The sequence below is a fragment of the Lutra lutra genome, chromosome 1 (assembly GCF_902655055.1).
Source record: "Lutra lutra chromosome 1, mLutLut1.2, whole genome shotgun sequence".
NCBI lineage: Eukaryota > Metazoa > Chordata > Mammalia > Carnivora > Mustelidae > Lutra > Lutra lutra.
This window is the reverse complement of record NC_062278.1, coordinates 199,884,703-199,907,922: the sequence shown is the minus strand read 5'-3', so window position 1 is coordinate 199,907,922 and position 23,220 is coordinate 199,884,703. Positions and strand designations below refer to the sequence as shown.

Sequence of the window (23,220 nt, the reverse complement as noted above, 5' to 3'; positions counted from 1 at the left end):
TAAGACTTTGAGGTCATAACATTGCACAGATGAATTCTCCAAAAAGCTCGTGGGCAGTGCTTAAAATAGGAGGGAGACACATCGCCTCTTTCAGGCTGAGTGAATGGATAACCACTCTAGTTTTTTGTTTGTTTGATCATTTTGCATGATTATCCTCGTAAAATATAAATCTAATCCTATTACTCTCCCTGTTCAAAAGCCTTCAGTGATTTGAGCAGTAATTAGTAGGAACCATTAGAGGTATGAGTTGCAGAGGTGGATCAGTAGGGATTTCACTGCTGGTTTCCAGGTTTGCCTTTGGCAAGTTAGCTTATCTCTTCAAGACTCCGTTTCCCCATAGTAAGCAAAATGGGAGACACAGCACATATTTACCTCCTATCATGTGTGTGTTTAACGATAAATCATACTCTGTGCTGAGCATGGTGACTGGAACATAATTAGCCCTCAAAAAATGACAGCTGTAATTAACTTAGTATACCAGCACTGACAGCATTGACCGACGAGTCAAGTCCCCATGCCCTACAAAGCCAGGGCTCTTTAATGAGGGCCGTCTCATAGCCGTCTGCCCCACCTGCTCCGTCCCACGCTGTTTCTCAGATAACGCTCTGCTCTTTCTTTCCTGCGTGTGTTCATGCATGTTCATTTGCTTACCTGGGATGACGGGAACCGACAGTAGACCAGACGGCTACCATTTTTATTATGATTATTTTTAAGTTATCTTTTTCAAAGAGGTAGATGAAAATTGTCTCAGCCTTCCCCAGATGCTGGATATATTTCAATCTGACATTTCCTCTCCCATCCCTTAAGATCTCGGTCGGGGAGGATTCCCACAATTCTCCCAGGAAGAGTTAGCAGCATGTCCTTCTTGCTCCCATCCCAGTCAACTCACCTATTTATGTCTCCAGCTCTTCTGCACCACCATTGTCTCGCTTTGTTGGCTTCACACGAGAGTTTCTTGATGGCCGGAGCTATGCCTGATAGCCACTGTTATCCCTTAGCACCTAATGTTGCTCAGCACATAGCAGGTGCACAGTGTTTGCTTACTGAATACCCTAACTGTCCTTAACGTCGGGTATGACCAGTATTGCCACTGTCATCAAGGCTTTATAATTTACAAATGGGCCTCTGTTGCCTAAATTCAGGAACTCCCTCATTTCTTGTTAGAAGATGACACGGAGGGACACCTACAGAGAGGTGGTCCCAGGCACACAGCTGCACCGGATGGACTCTGATTACAGTGAACCGAATCCAAGTGTGTTTGGGGTTGGCCCCATCCCGAAAAGCTGAGAACACAGCGGAACAGCATCTCTGTGACCTGCTCTCTCTCATTCACACACACACACACATACACACACACACAGTCCTGGTGACCCTCAGTGTGTGAGCTCCATACTTTCCCCTTCCTGGTGGGTTAGGACCTGCTTTGAAGGTCCACAACCCCACTTCGAGAAAATCTAGCCTAGGAAAATAAACTGGGGTCAGAGCCAAGGGTTCTAGGACAGGATGATTGTCACTAAGGAACCGAGGACTGCAAATACTGGTAACTCTTTAAATGCTGAATAATAGAAACAATTCAAAATAAGTAACAGCCAATCCACAGAGAGGCAGAGAAAACCTTTTAACAAGATTCTGTTTCTGAAAACAGATCTTTTCAATGGGATCAAAAATGTTCATGAAATTAAGTAATATAGTAAGATAAACAATATACAGAACTGTATATACCCCCAGAAAAGCATCCAGTGATGGGGGAGAAGGGGTTATGGATTTAATTAGGGTCAGCAATCAGTATAGCCAGCAGGGACTCAATAAACGGAGAACAAAGTATGAATTAGGAAGGGAAGACTATTATGTCCCCCAAGAAAATTCTACCTATAACACAAACCTACTTTGTTTGAAAACTGCACGTGATTTGAAAGTGAGAGCTGAGAAGGGTTCTACCAAATGAGTGCTTGCTTCCTTCTTCTGTTTGCTTTTCTTATTCCATAGGCTTCTCCACAGTTTTACTATTAGGGATGAAAATGTTTAGATGAGATGAAAAGGGAGGGACAGAAGAAGGAAGATCAATAGAGGACAAGAGAATGAACTACAAGCTGGTCATAGGGCTGCTATCACCGCGTCCCGAAGTGTCTGGGGACAAGTCCCCTGGACTTCCAAACTGGCTTTGCGCTCTCCAGGCAGCCTTCCTCTGCTGCTTGCTAGCTGCTCCCTCCTAGGCAAGTCTCTTGATCTCTCTGGGCTCTGGTTTCCCAATTGGTCCACAGAAGTTACCATGAACCCAACCGGTGTGAGAGATGGGTTAGGCGGTGCACACAGTGCATGCGCAGACGAGGCCCCGAGGCAGCGCACCCCACGCGGTGGGCGGTGCTTACCTTTGGGCCTCAGTGGCTTTTGTGGCTGAGAACCTGGCTCTGTGGAAGGAGTGTATTCAGTGCGGAGGGCAGCAGGCTGATCCTTTTGGCATTCCTCTTCCCAACCGTATGCCTGCCCACCTTTGGCTGTGGAGCTTCCGTGGTAAGCGTGAGGATGGCCCATCTTCTCATGCCAGCCCGCATCCCCATTCCCCCCATTCTCTCCCTGGCCTGCTTCCCTTCCCCATAACCTGTTGCCGCAGGCATCTGCCCACGCTCCTGTTTGGGTCCTTCAGATTTGACAATCAGTTTAAAAGTTTTTGTTGATGTGACTTTGCAATCACTGTGATCTTTGCTCAGACCAGTGGTTTTCAACCAGGGGGACTGGAGGAGGCGGGGCGGATTTTTTTCTCCCAGGAGTCATTGCCATGTTTGGAGACATTTTTGATCGTCACAGCTGGGGGTGATGGGGGGGCGGGTGGGTGGGGGGGTGCTACTGACAGCCAGTGGGTAGAAGCTGGGGATGCAGCTAAACATCCTAGGACACACAGCCCCACACCACAAAGAATGATCCTACTCAAAATGTCAGTAGTGCCACTGTTGGGAAACCCTGGTATAAGACCAAAGAGGATGGGGTAGGGGATGCAGAATAAAGCAGAAGGATATGGGGCACCTGGGTGGCTCAGTCTGTTAAGCGTGTGCTTTCAGCTCAGGTCATGACCCTGGGGTCCCAGGATTGAGTCCCACAATGGGCTACCTGCTCTGTGGGGAGTCTGCTTCTCCCTCTGACCTCCCCTCTTCTTGTGCTTTTCCTCTCACTCTCAAATAAATAAATACCCTTAAAAAAAGAAGAAGAAGAAGAAGGAGGAGGAGGAGGAGGAGGAGGAGGAGGAGGAGGAGGAGGATATGGTCTTTGCACTCATGATGCTTACAGAAATGTATGAAGGTCCACATTCTGAAGTTTCACATCCCCTCCCCCTAATCCCCCTGTACCAGGACCAACAGCAGGCCGAATTTCAGCTAAGAGCAATTATGTGATCCTTAAGCTCTCTGTGTTATGTTTTAGAAGCATTTTTAAAAGTTCCTTAATAGATAATTCCAAGTCCTGTTGCCCTTTTGCCACAATGTGAGACCTGCCCCCAGACTGGAGACAGACCTTGTCAAACGATTGTGTCGTCACCACACCATGTGCTAACATACAGTGAGTGCTTTCCCATTTTCGGAGTGCGGGCACTTGACCGTCTTCAGATCCCTTCATCATCCCTGAGAGGTAGGGACTGCTGGAATTTGTCACTAACCCTTTCTGAGCTGCATGAGTCAGACAGCTACTAGATGATGGGCTCAGATGTGAGCCAAGAGCTCAGCTAGATGGCAATGAGCAAGTCAGCCTGCCTTCTTGGACCCTGTGTGGTTCTGGCTGCTGTATGCAGATCGTCTCATTCAGGCCTGTAGGCCTCTGCTGGGCAGAGCTGCCTTTTTCCATTTCACAGATGGAGAAAAGAATCGAACAGGGGAGCATGTCCTCGGGCTGGGGCTGCTATCAGGGGGTATCTTTGTTAAAGGAAAATGGAAATTCTCAGACCCAGAGCATAAGGAGAGAAAAGTTTCACAGCACTATTGACTTGCAAGGTTTCTTCATTCTAATTTTACCATTCCCTCGCTAGATAAAGACCCTGGGCTGAGACATACATCTTTGTTTAGCTAAAAATGGAATCCATAATTACACTGTTTATCTGCTTCATTTCCTTAATGAAGGGGACTGTGGAAGCCCATTTCTGCTTGATTATCACAAAGGTATCATTTTGGCGAAGTTGCACAAAGAACGGAGCTTGCTGGCACCAAGTATGAATGGGGGTGCATTCACAGAGACAAAAGAAGAGGAAAGCTTTTCAAATGGCAACTCTATTCATTCCCAGTTGTCTGCCCATAATTACTGTGAACCCCAGTCAGTTATTCTCATCAGGGACATTTGTTGCTAAGGGAAAATTAAAGAAATTCAATTGTGTGGCTGCTCCATTGGGTGCTTCATTGTGAGTGAGTGGTAGGTCACGGCTTCGGCCTGGGGCCGCCGGCCTCATGGGGACGGGAGGTAGAGCGGTGTAACGGTGCAGAATGGCGGCCCCACAACGTGACCGCGCACAAGCAGGTCTGGGCTCCCGAGCTTACGGCAACGTGACTTGGGGCAGGCAGTGTCACTTAATTTCTCTGGGCTGTAGTTTGTCCATCTGTGAAGACAGGAGAGCGGCAGGCCTTCCTCACTGCATGACGGTGAGGACTCCATCCAGGCAAAAGACCTAGCGGAGTGTTTGGCATGGGGTGAGTGCTTCGCGGGTATGGGCTATGAAAGTGGTGATGGTAGTTTTGGTGTTTAAGTAGATGATGGTCATGGTGAGCCTCTCTCCGGGGGACTCCAGGCAGGCCATGTCTGCTTTCTGAACCCCAATTTTCCCTACAACAAGGAATCAGCCCAGCCGAAGTTCATGACCTCTAGTACCTCCACCTTTGTAAGATAATGTGATGTAAATGCCCAGTGGCTAAAACAGCACTCAGGAGATCCCTGGCAGCCAGATCGGTTCAGAATGGCATAGATGAGCAGTAACGACCGGCAAATATATGCGGTGTCCATAGCGCTCCAGACAAGGGAAGGTCTTCATTGTAAACCATGTTATTTAGATTAAATGTGGCCATGGTTTTATACGATAATTCGCATGTGGCCCAGAAGCCCAGCAGACGACTTGCAGCCAGTCTATAGTCGTGTTGCAAACAGAGTTGACGAGGGTTTATCGCCACATCAGTATGGGTGCCTTGCGAAGGGAACACGAATTTCATCTCCAGGAAGGATCCGAGCCAAATGAGCCTCACCATTGAGAGCGCTGGACTCGTTCCATAGTAACTGGGCCCAGACAATTACAATTAGAGATGGTGCAATTATCGGGCCCATTTAAATCATGTGTGCTGGGGCACTTGGGTGGCTCAGTGGGTTAAAGCCTCTGCCTTCAGCTCAGGTCATGATCCCAGGGTCCTGGGATCGAGCCCCGCATTGGGCTCTCTGCTCAGCAGGGAGCCTGCTTCCTCCTCTCTCTCTGCCTGCCTCTCTGCCTACTTGTGATCTCCATCTGTCAAATAAATAAAATAAATAAATAAAATAAAATAAATCATGTGTGCTGCCTATCTCAGCCCGCCCCAAAGACCTTCCTTCCTTCCTTTCATTGGCCGAACATCACAGAGCAGTTAAATATATGTGTGCTGGAGCCAGAAGGCCCAAGTTCAAATTTTGGCTCTGTCACATACTCACTGGATGAATTTGGGCAATTCATTCAGTTGTCTTCCATTCACTAACCTGCAAAAAAAAAAAAAAAAAAAAGATTCCCATCTTATACTTTATTCTTCTTTTTCATTTTGTCATGTTTTACTGTTAAATAAATTAATACATGTAAAGCAGAACAGCATCTGGCATGTAGCAATTTCTTAATAAGCGTAGCCGTTACCAACATGAGCTTATTATGTGCCATCTGCATACGTGAACCGTATCCACTTATAATCCGCGTTGTTTGGGTTTTGTTTTGTTTTTTTACTTGATCTTTATTTCATTTTAAGGGACTCACTTTTTTTGAAATTCGAATGATTTAAATATTAAAAGGAAGTTTCCCCAATGGAAAGTCGCTCTCACTTGCTACTCAAAGGAGTCAATTGCGAACACAAGAACCATGAAAATAAAAAGTGTGACCAAATTGTAGCCAGATGCTCTGAGCTTTATGGGTGGCCTCCCCAAATTAAAAAAAAAAAAAAAAAGAGGCGGGGGTGGGGTGGGGGAGAGCAAATGAAAGGATAATGAAAAAGAAAGAAAGGTGGGGAAAACTTCCTAGCGTCTGACAAAGCTGTCCTCCTGACAAAATCAGAGGCAGTGGAGAAGAAAGTGGAAGGGAACGATGTTTCCACCAGGTGCCCCTGCTCTGTGCTGGGGCTGTTTAACCCTGGGCTTCCTAAAACTGACCTTACCTTCCCCTTGAAGGCAGGTGATTTGTCATGAGGGCCTGAGATGCTTACATTCCCTTTGTCTGTTTGCCTGAAAAACGCCTTTCAGGGGAATTATTCATATATTCAGTAAGCTTGTGTTGACACTTGCATGAGCCAGCACCTCAGGGCACGGGGGAGGGGAGGGGAGACAGGCAGGGTTGGGGACCCAGGCTGTTGGGAGCATGACACTCGCCCATGCTGTCCCTGCAGTGAAGCCAGGACTCTGGGAGGTAGCCATTGGCCTTTTCTAACCAAAAAGTGATGCTTCAGAAAGGCCCACCGTTTCTGACGATTCGGGGTAATAACACGCAGTCACGTGGCAGGAAGCATGTTGGGTTAGAGAGCCCCTCACAGTGCCCCCGCCGCTTGCCAGGCATGAATGCGTCTGACTCTCACACAACCACGTGAGGTTATTCCGTCTTATTCCCATTTTACAGAGGAGAACACGGAGGCGTCAAGAGATTGAACTCACCTGCTGTCCCACAGCGGTGCCAAGATTCGTGCCCCTTAGTTAGTGCCCTTCGCTGCTATGTGATTAGTCCAGCTCCTGGCACGTGGGTGGTGACACGCTCCAGAGCTAGCAACTCATGAAGGCTCTTTGCGTGTCTGCACCTGCATGTATATGGAAGTGAGCACACGCGGCCCCTGGTGAAGAGCCGTGCCTGCCTTGGTCGGTTCATTACTCAGAACAACTCCGTGCCTTGGCGTGGGCATCGTGCCTTTCATGTCAGTGACCAGTTTCTGAAAAATCGCAGGTCATACATTTTTTAAAAAGCTGATTGAATCCACTTCCTTCTTCTCCTTTGAGAGGAGAAAAATGACAATGAATTATGCTTTAACCCCAAGCCCCCAATCAATTTCCTCAAAATAATTAAAGCTTAGGGAAAAGCCTATTTTAAAAAAAGTCACATTAGAATATACATGCTTGGAACATGGCTTCCTAATCAGCCAACAAATATCTGGTGGTTACCAAGGGCTCCTTTTGCACTTAGCAATCCTGTGCTGGCCCACTTAGTGCCAGCAGCCTCCCCACGGCCATTTCACAAAATGTGACATGTTTTGTCGGGCTTCTGATGAATGAATGAAATGAAATGTCGCCGGGCTTCTGACATCCAACCAACTGCATTGGGAATATAACTTGAGATTTTGTCCAAACAGCATTTTGTTAAAATCCTACCAAGTTTTGGAGTTGAAAATGTAAATTATATATTCTATATTTATAAATAGGTGTTTATATTTCCATATAAAATATCAGCCACAACCTTTTTACAAAGTTTGGGTCTTGGAAACCTATGAACATTCTACTGATAAGATCTTTTTTTTTTTTTTTTAGAGGAGTGGGAGGGGCAGAGGGAGAGGGTGAGAGAGAATCGTGAACGGGCTCCCATCCAGTGTGGAGCCCAAGGCAGGGCTCCATCTCAGAACACTGAGTTCATGGCCTGAGCAGAAATCAAGAGTCGGATCCTTAACCGACTAAGCCACCCAGGCGCCCCCTACTGGTCAGATATTAATGAGTGACCAGTCCTGTGACAAGGACCCATACTATTGCCATTTCCATTTTGCAGATGAGAATACTGAGGATTAGCCAGAAGCAATGGAGCCGGGGATTTATACTCCAAACTTCTCTTTCAGTCTTCAACCTTAACCACTATGTTACAGTATCTACCATTATCATTTTAGTATTATGATGGTGTCATTAGAATGCTAGTGTTGTTGTTCTTATTGGTTACTGTTGTTACCATTTATTATTATTATTAGCGGACATTCACGCAGCACTCATTATGTTCCAAGTACTCTACTAAGTACTCAACATATAATGTTTCATTTACTTCTCAAATCACCCTCTGTTAGAGGGACTGGATTAGCCCCAATTTAAACATTGAAATTGAAACTTAAAGAGTTTCTGGAACTTGCCCACTGGACATAACTCGTTTACATTATTTTATCAACCGCCGAAACATTACCAAGTTCCTACTAGGTACCCATCCATGTACCAGGGTTATCTAGCTGCATTCGTGGACAAGGAACTTCATAAGAGTAAGATCAGTTATATGGCTGTGGTTCAAAGACATTACGTATTTTACTATTCCGTACTTCAATTTTGTTTCTGTCATAAAACCATGCAATTGTATCATGACCTTTGTGTCACCCTAAATAATATGGTGTAACTTCTATTTTATACATTTATTCCAATACACATATGTGTTATTGCTGAGTTCAAGTAAGTCTGAAGTCAGAGACCCGTTGACTGATGTTGTCCCAGAAAGTATTCTTGTGATGCATAAATGATAGTGGATGAAGCCAACACAACGGCTTGAGGAATTATAGCTTATAGAGTTGCTTGGCAGATGAAATCACTTGACTAATTAGAAAATAATGCATTATGCTATGCCTAGAAAAATCACAGCACGGCAGGAGGAAAACTGTGTTCTGAGTTACTGTGGGCTGCCAGTCACAAGAAAGCCTGTGCCTTTGTTCTTTATCTTTTTTACTTTTTCTTTTTTTTTTCCTATTCCTACAGCCCAGAAATTGAAACAGACCCTGGAGCCTTGTGATACTGAATATCCAGCATTTGTCTCTGAGCGCACCATCAAGGAAACCTCAGGGAACATTGCTTGTGAAGACTGCTCCAAGTAAGCCTCCCGCCTCCTTTCTGCTCAGTGTAGAACTCCCAATGTGTCCGCGTGCTCACAATCACAGTGAGAGGTGGAAACATGGTGACCCTCTTGTGTGAGGAGGTGTTTCTACTGGCTTGAAAAAAACGTCACTTGGCTTTGTTAGATCATTTAGGACTTGGGAAAGGTTCAAAATGCTTGAGAAAGTATCCTAGAATAGACAAGGTTTTTAGTTGAGTTTATTGCTGGTTGGAAAAAGTCCTAATTGGTGTTTTCCCAGTTGATGGTTGGCCATTTCAACCATCTGTTGGGAAAAATCCTTCTGTATCTTTCCTGGAGGCATCAAATCTTTAGGAGTCACTGGAATCTGACATCTGGGGAATGAGTCTTGGTCACTTACTAGGCATTTCCCTGATTCCTAATGACGTTGGGCTTTTTTAAAATGGTTTTAGTGATCATTTGGGTTTCTTTACCCTTCATTTGTTGGCAGTTGCCTGTTGGGTGATGAATCCACTCTTACTGGTTTGGTGTTCTAGTTTTTGGGTGCAATTTCTTTCCAGTTGTATGCTTTACATATGTGTCTTCCTAGTCCTTCGTCTGACTCCTCATCTTCTGTAATGTCTTTAGATGCATAAATTTTCCTTTGCCTTTATTTTAATGTAGTCTAATTTATTCTGTTCTATGATTTGTGCACTTGTGCTTTAAGAAATTAGTTTGTGCCCTCATGTCATAGTGGTATTCTCAAATCATTTTATTCCAAATACTTCCAGTGTTGACTTTCACCTTCAGGACTTGAATCTCTCTTGAATTTATTTGTGTGTGCCATAAGGTAGCATCTAATTTCATCTTTTTCAATATAGTTCCCTGTCAACCAGCACTGCTTATTGAATGGTCTTTTTTTGTTGTTGTTCCAGTTGATTTATTGTGACACCTGTGTCATATAGGGTGAGTTCCCATCTGTATGCAGGTCTGTTTCCTGGTTTTATGGTTTGTCAGTACTGATGTCAATACCATAGCTCTTTAATTATTAGAGCTTTATAATATGATTTTATATTTAGGAGAACAAATATCTTTTCCATATTCTTCTAAGTTGTCATGGCTATTTTTTTCTCTCCTCTTTGATATTAATTTTATAATCAGCTTGTTCATTTCTAAGAATTATGACATAGTTTTGATTAAAATTGCTGTAAGTTATAGATTAATTTGAAGATAATTGCTATCTTGTATAATACTGGAACTTTACATTTATAAACTTAGTATGTCTCTTTATTTACATGTCTTTTCATAGAGTTTTATAATTTTATGTTAGATTTATACCTTGAAAACATATAGTTTTTCCTGCTATCAGAAATGGCATATATTTAAAACTGCATTTTCAAAAAAAAAAACTGCATTTTCTAATTGATAATTGTTAGAATATGAGAACAACTCTGTATATTGAAAATCTTGTATCCAGTTGCTAAATACTCTTTTAGATTTAATAGTTTGTGTATCGCTTCTCTCGGAATTTTTTTTAAATTAACATATAATGTATTATTTGCCCCAGGGGTACAGGTCTGTGAATTGTCAGTCTTACACAATTCACAGCACTCACCATAGCACATACCCTCCCCAATATCCATAACCCAATCACCCTCTCCATACCCGCCTCCCCCTGGCAAACCTCAGTTTGTTTTTTGAGATTAAGAGTCTCTTATGGTTTGTCTCCCTCCCAATCCCACCTTGTTTCATTTTTTCCTTCCCTACCCCCCAAATCCCCCACTTTGCCTCTCAAATTCCTCATATCAGGGAAATCATATGGTAATTGTCTTTCTCTGATTGACTTATTTTGCTCAGCATAATACCCTCTAGTTCCATCCATGTCGTTGCAAATGGAAAGATTTCATTTCTTTTGATGGCTGCATAGTATTCCATTGTATGTATATGCCACATCTTCTTTATCCATTCATCTGTTGATGGACATCTAGGTTCTTTCCATAGTTTGGCTATTGTGGACATTGCTGCTATAGACATTGGTGCATGTGCCTCTTCAGATCACTACATTTGTATCTTTAGGGTAAATACTCAGTAGTGCGCTTGTTAGGTCATAAGGTAGCTCTATTTTCAACTTTCTGAGGAACCTCCATGCTGTTTTCCAGAGTGGCTACACCAACCTGCATTCCCACCAACAGCGTAGGAGGGTTTGCCTTTCTCCGCATCCTTGCCGGCATCTATTGTTTCCTGACTTGTTAATTTTAGCCGTTCTGACTGGTGTGAGGTGGTATCTCATTGTGGTTTTGATTTGTATTTCCCTGATGTCAAGTGATGTTGAGCACTTTTTCATGTGCCTGTTGGCCATCTGGATGTCTTCTTTGCAGAAATGTCTATTCATGTCCTCTGCCTATTCCTTGATTGGATTATTTGTTCTTTGGGTGTTGAGTTTGTTAAGTTCCTTAGATACTAGCCCTTTATCTGATATGTCGTTTACAAATATTCTCTCCCATTCTGTCAGTTGTCTTTTGGTTTTGCTGACTCTTCTGCTGTGCAAAAACTTTTGATCTTGATGAAGTCCCAATAGTTCATTTTTGCCCTTGTTTCCCTTGCTTTTGGCGATGTTTTAGGAAGAAATTGCTGCGGCTGAGGTGGAAGAGGTTGCTGCCTGTGTTCTCCTCAAGGATTTTGACGGATTCCTTTCTTACATTGTGGTCTTTCATTCATTTTGAGTCTATTTTCGTGTGTGGTGTAAGGAAATGGTCCAGTTTCATTCTTCTGCATGTGGCTGTCCAATTTTCCCAACACCATTTGTTGAAGAGACTGTCTTTTTTCCATTGGACATTCCTTCCTGCTTTGTCAAAGATTAGTTGACCATAGAGTTGAGGGTCTATTTCTGGGCTCTCTCTTCTGTTCCATTGATCTGGGTGTCTGTTTTTGTGCCAGTACCATACTGTCTTGATAACGACAGCTTTGTAAAAAAGCTCGAAGTCTGGAATTGTGATGCCACCAACTTTGGCTTTCTTTTCCAACATTCCTCTGGCTGTTTGAGGTCTTTTCTGGTTCCATATAAATTTTAGGGTTATTTGTTCATTTCTTGGGAAAAAATTGATGGTATTTTGATAGGGATTGCATTAAACATGTAGATTGCTTTAGGTAGCATAAACATTTTCACAATATTTGTTCTTCCATTCCATGAGCATGGAACGTTTTCCCATTTCTTTGTGTCTTCCTGAGTACAGATTCTTTGTCTCTTTGATTAGGTTTATTCCTAGATGTCTTATGGTTTTGGGTGCAATTGTAAATGGGATCAACTCCTTAATTTCTCTTTCTTCTGTGTTAATGTTGGTGTATAGAAATGCAGCTGATTTTTGTGCATTGATTTTATATCCTGACCCTTTACTGAATTCCTGTGTGAGTTCTCACAGTTTTGGAGTGGAGTCCTTTGGGTTTTCCACGTAAAGTATCATATCATCTGCAAAGAGTGATAGTTTGACTTCTTCTTTGCCAATTCAGATGCCTTTAATTTCTTTTTGTTGTCTGATTGCTGAGGCTAGGACTTATAGTACTATGTTGAATAGCAGTATGATAATGGACATCCTTGCCATGGTCCTGACCTTAGCAGAAAAGCTTTCACTTTTTCTCCATTGAGAATGATATTCACTGTGGGTTTTTCATAGATGGCTTTGATGATATTGAGGTATGTACCCTCTATCCCAACACTTTGAAGAGTTTCGATCAAGAAAGGATGCTGTACTTTGTGAAATGCTTTTTTAGCATCTATTGAGAGTATCATATGGTTCTTAACCTTTCTTTTATTAATGTATTGTATCACATTGATTGATTTGCAGATGTTGAACCAAGCTTGCAGCTCTGGAATAAATCCCACTTGGTTGTGGTGAATAATCTTTTAATGTACTGTTGGATCTTGTTGGCTAGTATTTTGGTGAGAATTTTTGCATCTGTGCTCATCAAGAATATTGGTCTGTAATTCTCTTTTTAAATGGGGTCTTTGTCTGGTTTTGGGATCAAGGTAATGCTGGCCTCATAAAATGAGTTTGGAAGTTTTCCTTCCATTTCTATTTCTTAAAACAGTTTCAGGAGAATAGGTATTAATTCTTCTTTAAGTGTTTGATAGAATTCCCCTGGTAAGGTGTCTGGCCCTGGGCTCTTGTTTGTTGGGAGATTTTTGATGACTGCTTCAATCTCCTTACTGGCTATGGGTCTGTTCAGGTTTCCTATTTCTTCCTGGTTCAGTTTTTGTAGTTTATATGTCTCTAGGAATGCATCCATTTCTTCCAGATAGTCTAATTTCCTGGTGTATATTTGCTCATAATATGTTCTTATAATTGTTTGTATTTCTTTGGTGTTGGTTGTGATCTCTCCTCTTTCATTCATGATTTTATTTATTTGGGTCCTTTCTCTAGAAAGGACCTGGCCGGGGTTTATCAATCTTATAAATTCTTTCAAAGAAACAGCTCCTAGTTTCATTGATTTGTTCTACTGTACTTTCAGTTTCTATTTCATTGATTTCTGCTCTGATCTTTATGATTTCTCTTCTGCTGGGTTTAGGCTTTCTTTGCTGTTCTTTCTCCAGCTCCTTTTGGTGTAGGGTTAGGTTGTGTATTTGAGACCTTTCTTGTTTCTTGAGAAAGGCTTGTATCGCTATATACTTTCCTCTCAGGACTGCCTTTGCAGTCCCATAGATTTTGGACAGTTGTGTTTTCATTATCATTTGTTTCCATGAATTTTTTCAATTCTTTAATTTCCTGGTTGACCCATTCATTCTTTAGTAGGATGCTCTTTAGCCTCCACGTATTTGGATTCTTTCCAACTTTCCTCTTGTGATTGAGTTCTAGCTTCAGAGCATTATGGTCTGAAAATATTCAAGGAATGATCCTAATTTTTTGGTACTGGTTGAGACCTGCTTTGTGACCCAGGAGGTGATCTATTCTGGAGAATGTTCCATGTGCACTAGAGAAGAATGTGTGTTCTGTTGCTTTGGGATGGAATGTTCCAAATATATCTGTGATGTCCATCTGGTCCAGTGTGTCATTTAAAGCCTTTATTTCCTTGTTGATCTTTGCTTGGATGATCTGTCCATTTCAGTGAGGGGGGTGTTAAAGTCCTTGACTACGATTGTATTACTGTTGATGTGTTTCTTTGATTTTGTTATTAATTGGTTTCTATAGTTGGTTGCTCCCATGTTAGGGGCATAGATATTTAAAATTATTAGATCTTCTTGTTGGACAGACCTTTTGAGTATGATGTAGTGTCCTTTCTCATCTCTTATGGCCTTTGGCTTAAAATATAATTTATCTGATATCAGGATTGCCACCCCAGCTTTCTTTTGATGTCCATTAGCATCAAAATTAGCATCCCAATTGTTTTCCATCCCCTCACTTTAAATATGGAGGTGTCTTTGGGTCTAAAATGAGTTTCTTATAGACAGCATATTGATGGGTTTTGTTTTTTTAATCCATTCTGATGCCCTATGTCTTTTGATTGGGCCATTTAGCCCATTTACATTCAGGATAACTATTGAAAGATATGAATTTAGTGCCATTGCATTGCCTGTAAGGTGACTGTTACTGTATATTGTCTCTTTTCCTTTCTGCTCTACTAGTTTTAGGCTGTCTCTTTGCTTAGAGGACCCCTCTCAATATTTCCTGTAGGGCTGGTTTGGTGTTTACAGATTCTTTTAGTTTTTGTTTGTCCTGGAAGCTTTTTATCTCTCCTTCTATTTTCAGTAATAGCCTAGCTGGATATAGTATTCTTGGCTGCATGTTTTTCTCATTTAGTGCTCTGAATATATCATGCCAGCTCTTTCTGGCCTGCCAGGTCTCTGTGGATAAGTCTGCTGCCAATCTCATATTTCTACCATAGTATATTACAGACTTCTTGTCCCGAGCTGCTTTCCGGATTTTCTCTTTGTCACTAAGACTTGTAAGTTTTACTATTAGATGATGGGGTGTAGACCTATTTTTATTGATTTTGAGGGGGGTTCTCTGTGCCTCCTGGATTTTGATGCTTGTTTCCCTTGCCATCTTAGGGAAATTCTGTATAATAATTAGCTCCAATATACCTTCTGCCCCCCCCCTTTCTTCTTCTTCTGGAATCCCAATTATTCTAATATTGTTTCATCTTGTGGTATCACTCATCTCTCGAATTCTCCCCTCGTGGTCCAGTAGTTGTTTGTCTGTATTTTGCTCAGCTTCTTTATTCTCCATCATTTGGTCTTCTATATCATTTATCCTCTCTCCTGCCTCATTTATCCTAGCAGTAAGAGCCTCCATTTTTCATTTTACCTCATTAATAGCTTTTTTGATTTCAGCTTGGTTAGATTTTAATTCTCTTATTTCTCCAGAAAGGGCTTTTATTTCTGCAGACAGGGTTTCTCTCTTATCTTCCATGCCTTTTTCAAGCCCAGCTAGCACCTTGAGAATCATCATTCTGAACTCTAGATCTGACATATTACCAATATGCATATTGACTAGGTCCCTAGCCTTTGGTACTGCCTCTTGTTTTTTTTTTTTTTTTTTGTGGTGAGTTTTTTCACCTTGTCATTTTATCCAGATAAAAATATATGAATGAGAGAATAAAATACTAAAAGGGTGGCAAAGATCCCAGAAAAACATACACTAACCAATTCAGAAGAGACCCCAAACTGGGGGGAGAAGAAAGGGTTAAAAAGAAATTTAAAAAAAAATTATATATATATATTTTAGACTGGTGAATAGAACAGAACCACCCACTTGATTTTGGGTGTATTTTGGTCTCTTAGAAGAAACTACCTCCCAAGATTTTAAAGAAAGAAAAACTTATATATATATATAAAAATAAGGGTAAACAAGATAAAGGGATGGAATATGAATGTAAAGATGAAAATTTAAAAAAAATTCTAAAAAAGGAATTGATAAGATATGTTGGTTGGAAAAAAAAAAGAAAAAGAAAGTGGAGAGAATTTGCTTAGCTAGAGGTAGAACAAAGCCCTGTGCTAGATAGGATATCTTTTGCTCTATTAGAAGAAATTGTATCCCAAAATTTTTTAGAAGAAAAAACCCTATATGTATACACAGAATAAAGTTAGATACAATGAATGATAAAATATGACTATAACAATGAAGATTTAAAAAGATTTTTTTTAAAGAAAGGTATTGTTAAGATACACTAGTTAAAAAACGTTAAAAGAGGAAAGAGGAAAAATTTAAAAAATTAGAATAAGAAAAAAATAAAATTTAAAAAAATTAATTAACTTTACAACACTAAGGAATCATGGGGAGAAAGCCATGTATTCCATGCTTTGCTTTCCCTCCTCTAAAATTCCGCTGTTCTCCTTGATCAGTGAGCTTGGTCTTGGCTGGATGTTCTGGATGATCTTCTTGGAGAGGAGCCTGTTGCCATGATTCTCAAATGTCTTTGCCCGAGGCAGAATTTCCGTGCCCTTGCCAGGGGCCAGGCTAAGTAATCTGTTCAGGTTTGCTCTCGGGAGTTTTTGTTCCCTGAACGCTTTCCGTAGAGCTCTGGAGGACAGGAATGAAAATGGCGGTCTCCCAATCTCTGGCTGGAGGAGCAGAGAGCTTTGGGCCCCCACTTCTCAGTGCACCCTCAGAGAAAAGCAGTGAATCCCTCCCATGTCCCTGGTCTCTGGCCGTGCTCTGAGCTCACCCGGCCTGTGACTGAGCATTTCTGTCTCTGGTGCACAGCCCCGTTTGGAGTCTCCAAACCCAGCAGATTCCTGCACTGTGCTCCCACACCGCTCTTCCTGGAGGAGGAAGGAGGGGATCTCCTCGGATCTGCCACTTTTGCTGTCCCTGCTCAAAGAGCAGTGGCCCGACTGTGCTGCAGATCACAGTTTAAGGTAATCCCAAACTGAGAGCCCCTCCTCAGCTCCATCTCTGTAGCTGGCTTCCCCGCTTTGATACCTGTGAGCTCAGCTACACTCAGCCACCCCTGATCCTTCCATGACCCTGCGGGACCTGAGACCACACTGTCCCCTCAAGGGCTCCACCCCCACTTAGCCTCTGGAGCGATGTCCCTCAGTGGAGAAGACTTCTAAAGTTCGGATTTTGTGCTCCATTGCTCTGCCACTGGCCGGGAGCTGCCCCCCCCCCACCCTCACCCAGTCTATCTTCCTGTTGCTTCGGATTCTCTTCTCTTTCATGTCCTACCTTTCAGAAAGTGGTCGATTTTCTGTTCCTAGAATTGCTGCTTTTCTTCTCTTCAATCTCCTGTTGGGTTTGTAGGTGTTCAGAATGGTTTGGTAACTATCTAACTGAACTCCTATAACCTGATGTCATCTCAGTCTGCTACTCCTCCGTCATCTTGACTCTCCTCCTCTCTCAGACTTTTTTCACACACAGTAACACCCTTTGTGAAAATTTTCCTTTATATCCTCTGTACTTATTTTGTTGCATAAAAGTAACCTGGATTGTTGACTAGAAGCACTGAGAGTAGACAACTGTATCTTGTTCCTAATTTAAAGGAATTTCTTCTAATAATTCCATGTTAACTATGATGTTTGCTACAGGATTTTTTTTATTGAAGTATAATTCACATACAATATCATATTAGTTTCTGTTATACAGCATAGTGATTCGACATGTGTAGACATTATGAAATGGTCACCACAATAAATCTAACTCCCATCTGTCACCTTATGAAGTTAATACAATGTCATTGACTCTATGATTTATTAAATCCCCATGATTTATTTATTTTATTGTTGAAAGTTTATAATTCTTGATCCCCTGCACCCATTTCATCCACCCATCCCCTCCCCTCTGGCAACCACCATTTTTTTTTTCTCTCCATCTATAAATGTGAGTTTTGTTTTGTTTTGTTGACTTATTTTTTAGTTTCTCCAGGTAAGTAAAATCATGTGGTATGCTATAGTATTATATTATATTGTATTGTATTGCATTGTATTATGTTATGTTAGTCACCATACAGTACATCATTAGTTTTTGATGTAGTGTTCCATGATTCATTGTTTGCATATAACACCCAGTGCTCCATGCAATCCATGCCCTCCTTAATACCCATCATCGGGCTAACCCATCCCCCCAACCTCCTTCCCCTCTGAAACCTATAGTTTGTTTCCCCGGGTCCATAGTCTCTCATGGTTCATGTCACCTTCTGATTCCCCCCTCTTCATTTTCCCCTTCCTTCTCCTAATGCTATTTCTTATGTTCCACATACAAATGAAACCATATGATAACTGTCTTTCTCTGCTTGACTTATTTCACTCAACATAATCCCCTCCAGTTTCAACACGTCGGTGAAAATGGTGGGTATTCATCCTTTCTGATGGCTGAGTAATATTCCATTGTATGTACGGAGCACATCTTCTTTATCCATTCATCTGTTGAAGGGCATCTCGCCTCTTCCACAGTTCAGCTATTGTGGACATTCCTGTTATGAACATTGGGGTGCATGTGGCCCTTCTTTTCACTATATCTTTGGGGTAAATACCCAGTAGCCCAGTTGCTGGGTCACAGAGTAGCTCTATTTTTCACTTTCTGAGGAATCTCCATACTATTTTCCTAAGTGGCTGCACCAACTTGCATTCTTACTACCAGTGTAAGAGGGTTCCCCTTTCTCCACATCCTTTCCAACAATTGCTATTTCTGCCTTGTTAATTTTTGCCATTCTTACTGGTGTAAGGTGGTATCTCAATGTGGTTTTGATTTTAATTTCTCTGATGGCTAATGTAGTTGAACATTTTTTTATGTGTCTGTTAGTCATTCACAAGTCTTCTTTGGAGAAGTGTCTGTTCATGTTTTCTGCTTGTTTTTTGACTCGATTATTTGTTTTTTGGGTGTTGAGTTTGAGAAGTTCTTTATAGATCTTGGATACCAGCCCTTTATCTGTAGTGTCATTTGCAAATATATTCTCCCATTCTGTGGGTTGCCTCTTAGTTTTGTTAACTGTTTCCTTTGCTGTGCAGAAGCTTTTTATATTGCTGAAGTCCCAAAAGTTCATTTTTGCTTTTGTTTCCTTTGTCTTTGGAGATGAGTCTTGAAAGAAGTTGCTTTGGCCGATATTGAAGAGGTTACTGCTTATGTTCTCCTCTAGGATTTTGATGGATTCTTGTCTCATGTTGAAATCTTTCATCCATTTAGAGTTTATCTTTGTGTATAGTGTAAGAGAATGGTTGAGTTTCATTCTTCTGTTTTCTAAATTATAGTAAAATATTAATAATATTAAATTTACCTTTGTTACTATTTTTAAGGACATTTTGACAGTGATTTTCTTTTTAAGTTTACTTGTTTGTTTGTTTATATACTCTCTACACTGAGAGTGGAGCTGGAACTCACCACCCCAAGATCAAGAGTTACTTGCTTTCCTAACTGAGCCAGCCAGACCACCCCCATTGTGACTATTTTTAAGTGTACAGTTCAAGAGTATTAAGTAGATTAGCAATGTTGTGTAACCGTAACTGTTATCCATTTCCCGAGTTGCCTTAGATTTTTGATAGTTAACTATTTATTAGGCTAAAGAAAACCTCTTCAGGGGTATTTGTTGCTCTTGTTGCTATTGTTTGAAATTTGAATGGATGTTGAATTTTATCAAAACATTTTTTGGGGGCACCTGGGTGGCTCAGTGGGTTAAAGCCTCTGCCTTCGGCTCAGGTCATGATCCCAGGGTCCTTATCGAGCCCCGCATCAGGATCTCTGCTCAGCAGGGAGCCTGCTTCCTTCTCTCTCTCTCTGCCTGCCTCTCTACTTGTGATCTCTGTCTGTCAAATAAATAAATAAAATCTTAAAAAATATATATATATATATATAAAAACATTTTTGTACATTAATTATGAAAATAATTTTAATTTGTTATGTTGAGTTACATTGGTAAATTTTTTAAAAAAATTTAAATCATGAAATATATCATATATACTATATTTTTAATGGTAGATGGAGTCTCTAATGTGAAAACATGCATTTTTTTCTCAGGATAGTCTTTCATTTCCATGATTACAAAAGACAAAAAATCAAAACCATCTTTCTAGGTCCATTTGCTCGTGTTATATTGAAGTTGCTATCTGTTCTCAAAAAGAAGAGTGGGTTAGGGGCACCTTTGGTGCGCAATTGGCTAAGCATGATTCTTGATCTCAGCTCAGCTCATAATCTCAGGGTCCTGGGATCAAACCCTGCATCTGGCTCTGCACTCAGTGGGGAGTCTGCCAAAGGTTCTCTCTCCCTCTCCTTCTGCCCTCTCCCCGCCATAAATCAATAAATGAATGTTTAAAAAAAGGAAGAGTGGGTTATGCTTTTCCTTTCATGTACTGTCATTTGGCTTTGTTATTAAGGTCATTTTATTGTCATGAAATTTCTTGGGTCTTATACATTTTGTATGAGATTAAATTATCTGCTTCTTTCTTTCTATGGTAAAATTTATCCATAAAATGATAAACAAGCAATACATTATTTATTTATTTATTTCTGTGTGAGTAAATTTTCAACTACTAAATTAATTCCTTCAGTGGTTAGATATCTTTGGTGTTTTTATTTCTTTTTGAAATGATTTTGGTAATTATATTTCTTAGAAAATTGACTATTTCATCCCACTTTTCATGTTTATTGCATGCATTTGTTAATAGTCTTCTCTTTTGATTAAAAATGCTGCCATATTTGTGATTTTCTCTCCCTTCCCCTCCCATTTCCCCCCATACCTTCTCTTCTCACCCCCTCTTCCTTCTCCCACCCTCCCTCTCCCTCTCTTTCCCTCTCTCTCACTCTCTCCCTCTTTCTTTCCCTTATTCCCACTCCTTCTTGCTCTCTCTCTCCCTTCCTTTCTCTACCTCCCCCTCTCCTTCCGTCTCCCCTCTCCCTCCTCCACCCTCTCCCTCTCCCACCTTCTCCCTCTTTCTCTCACTCTCCCTCCTTCTTTCTTTCCCTACCTTTTTCTTCCTCCCCCTCCCTCTTGCTCCCTACTTCTCCTTCCCTCTCCCTGTTCCCTCTCCCTCCCTCTCTCTCTCTCTCCTTCCCTAACTCCCTCCTTCCATTGTTTCCTCCTTCCTTCCCTCACTCTCGGTACTAACAGAGATGTTGTTTTCTTTTCCTTTTCAAAGAACCATCATTTAGTTTGTTAGATTTTCTCTGTTGTTTCTTTGATGTTCTATTTCATTTATTTTGCTTCTTATCTGTATTATTACCCTTCTTCTATGTTTTCAGGCTTTACTCTTTATTATTTTCTAACATTTCGTGTTTGATGCTTAGCTTTTGTAACTTCATTCATATATATAATAAATATATTTTATATATATGTATAATTTTTCTCTGCATTTCAGTTTATATAGAGTTTTCATTATTATTCAGCTGTGATAATTTTCTAATTTTCACCATATTTTTAACTAGTAAATTTTTAAGTACTGTTTGAAGATTTTCTAAAATATGTGGGTTTTGAGACTATTTTTTTTTCCTTATTGACTGCTGGTTAAATGACATTGCGGTCTGCATACCACATGGTCTGTGCAGAAACTTGTTCTGTATTCTGGTACCTGCCCACATGTTTTTGAAAGCAGGTTTCATTCTCTAATAGCTGAGTACAGGGATTTTAATGTGTATCTATTGGTTCAAGTGTGTCCATTGTGTTCTAAACTTTTGTTGCTATTGTTCTGTTTTAGATATCAGGCTCTCACCAGATTTATAGATCTTTCCACTCCTTCATGTCATTCATTTTACTTTGCTTTTTATATTTGGAAGCTATGTTACCATAGATATCCCCGTTCAAGATTGGTATAACATCCTGATAAATCACTCCTCTGATCAACTGGATAGCCCTCTCTGGGAAAGCACTTTATGCTTTAATGTCTATTTTGTTTGCTAACAGCACAGATGCAGCATTTCTTTGGTGACATATCCTAGGCCTGTTTTCCCCCTTCCCTCCATTTTCAACTTTCTTTTTTTATCTTATAAATAGAATGCAGCTGGCTTTGGCATTTTTATTATCTCCATTATTGGAGATTTAATCTTTTATAATTTACTGTGCTTAGAATTATTTTTACCATCATTTTATGGGCTGTCTATCCCTGTGCTCTTTCCTTCTTCCTTCCTTCCTTCCCTCCCTACCTCACTTCCTTCCTTTCTTTTCCTCCAATTGGACCTATTGAGTTTTCTCTATTCCTGTTTTCTCCCTTCCTAGTATGTAAGGTATGCACTCTTTTCTTGAAATATTTACCCTTAACCTTGTACATGTATCAGGATCTCTTCCCTCCTCCAGAACAAACTCTTAGAACCTCTGACTTGGGTTACCTCCCATCTCTTTCATGTGATATTTCCTGACATTTTAGCTCTGCTGTGTTTTTAACCCACCAAATATTTTATTATTGCTGTTGCTGCCTGTAGTAAATGAGGTGTTTACCAGTTTGTTTACACACTTTTTTTTAAACCATTGCTTCTTGTTTTACCATATTTTAGAAGTTTGTTTTGTTTTGTTTTGTTTTTCAGGAATGATCTAGGAGTGGTAAATAATCTCATTCTTTGTCTGAAATGTTTTATTTACTATGTACTCTGCAGTGATCATTTAACTCCACGCTACCTAAATTGAAGTATTGTGAAGATATTGTTCCATGTCTCCGAATTTTAGCTTTGCACCTCTGTAGGTGGGCCTGCCCCCCCACCCCACCCCCACCCTGCCCCATCTCAAAGGGCCTTTAAAGGGCTTTTCTTTGATATTCTGGTTTCACTGACACATGTCTAGATATAAATTTGCTTCTCTGTGTTTATATGCTTTCTTCTGGGTAATTTCCCTAAACTCAAGTTCATTAATTTTCTTCTGGTTGTGTCTAGTCTGATGCTTGGAGCCCATTGAATTTTTAATGTAGTTGTCTTTCTATTTATTTTTAGGTATATTATTGTCTTCTTTTAAAATTTGTGCATTCTTGGATACTTTAAAGTTGCCAAGAAAGTAGATTTTCAAATACCTGTGTCTCCTTTGTATAGATTCTTTTTTTTTTTAAGATTTTATTTATTTATTTGACAGAGAGAGAGATCACAAGTAGTCAGGGAGGCAGGCAGAGAGAGAGGAGGAAGCAGGCTCCCCGCTGAGCAGAGAGCCCTATGTGGGGCTCCATCCCAGGATCCCGAGATCATGACCTGAGCCGAAGACAGAGGCTTTAACCCACTGAGCCACCCAGGTGCCCTCCTTTGCATAGATTCTTACTCTTAAATTTTCTATACTTAATTATAAAGCCTTTTAAGGCTGTTTCAGTAGTTTAAATTTTGGGGGGATGGGTACCAATTTCCTCGTCTCTTTTGCCTCGTTTCTTT

General features: G+C 40.9%; 1 protein-coding gene across 3 annotated transcripts in view; it reads left to right on the top strand.

Annotated features, from left to right (window-relative positions):
• CACNA2D3 (calcium voltage-gated channel auxiliary subunit alpha2delta 3) overlaps positions 1–23,220 on the top strand; it is an 880,032-nt gene that overhangs the window by 809,142 nt on the left and 47,670 nt on the right. For all 3 annotated transcript variants that reach the window (XM_047691716.1, XM_047691706.1, XM_047691725.1), the window contains one exon: positions 8,887–8,998. In XM_047691716.1, coding sequence (XP_047547672.1) covers positions 8,887–8,998 — 112 coding nt within the window. The remainder of the gene's footprint in view (positions 1–8,886; positions 8,999–23,220) is intronic.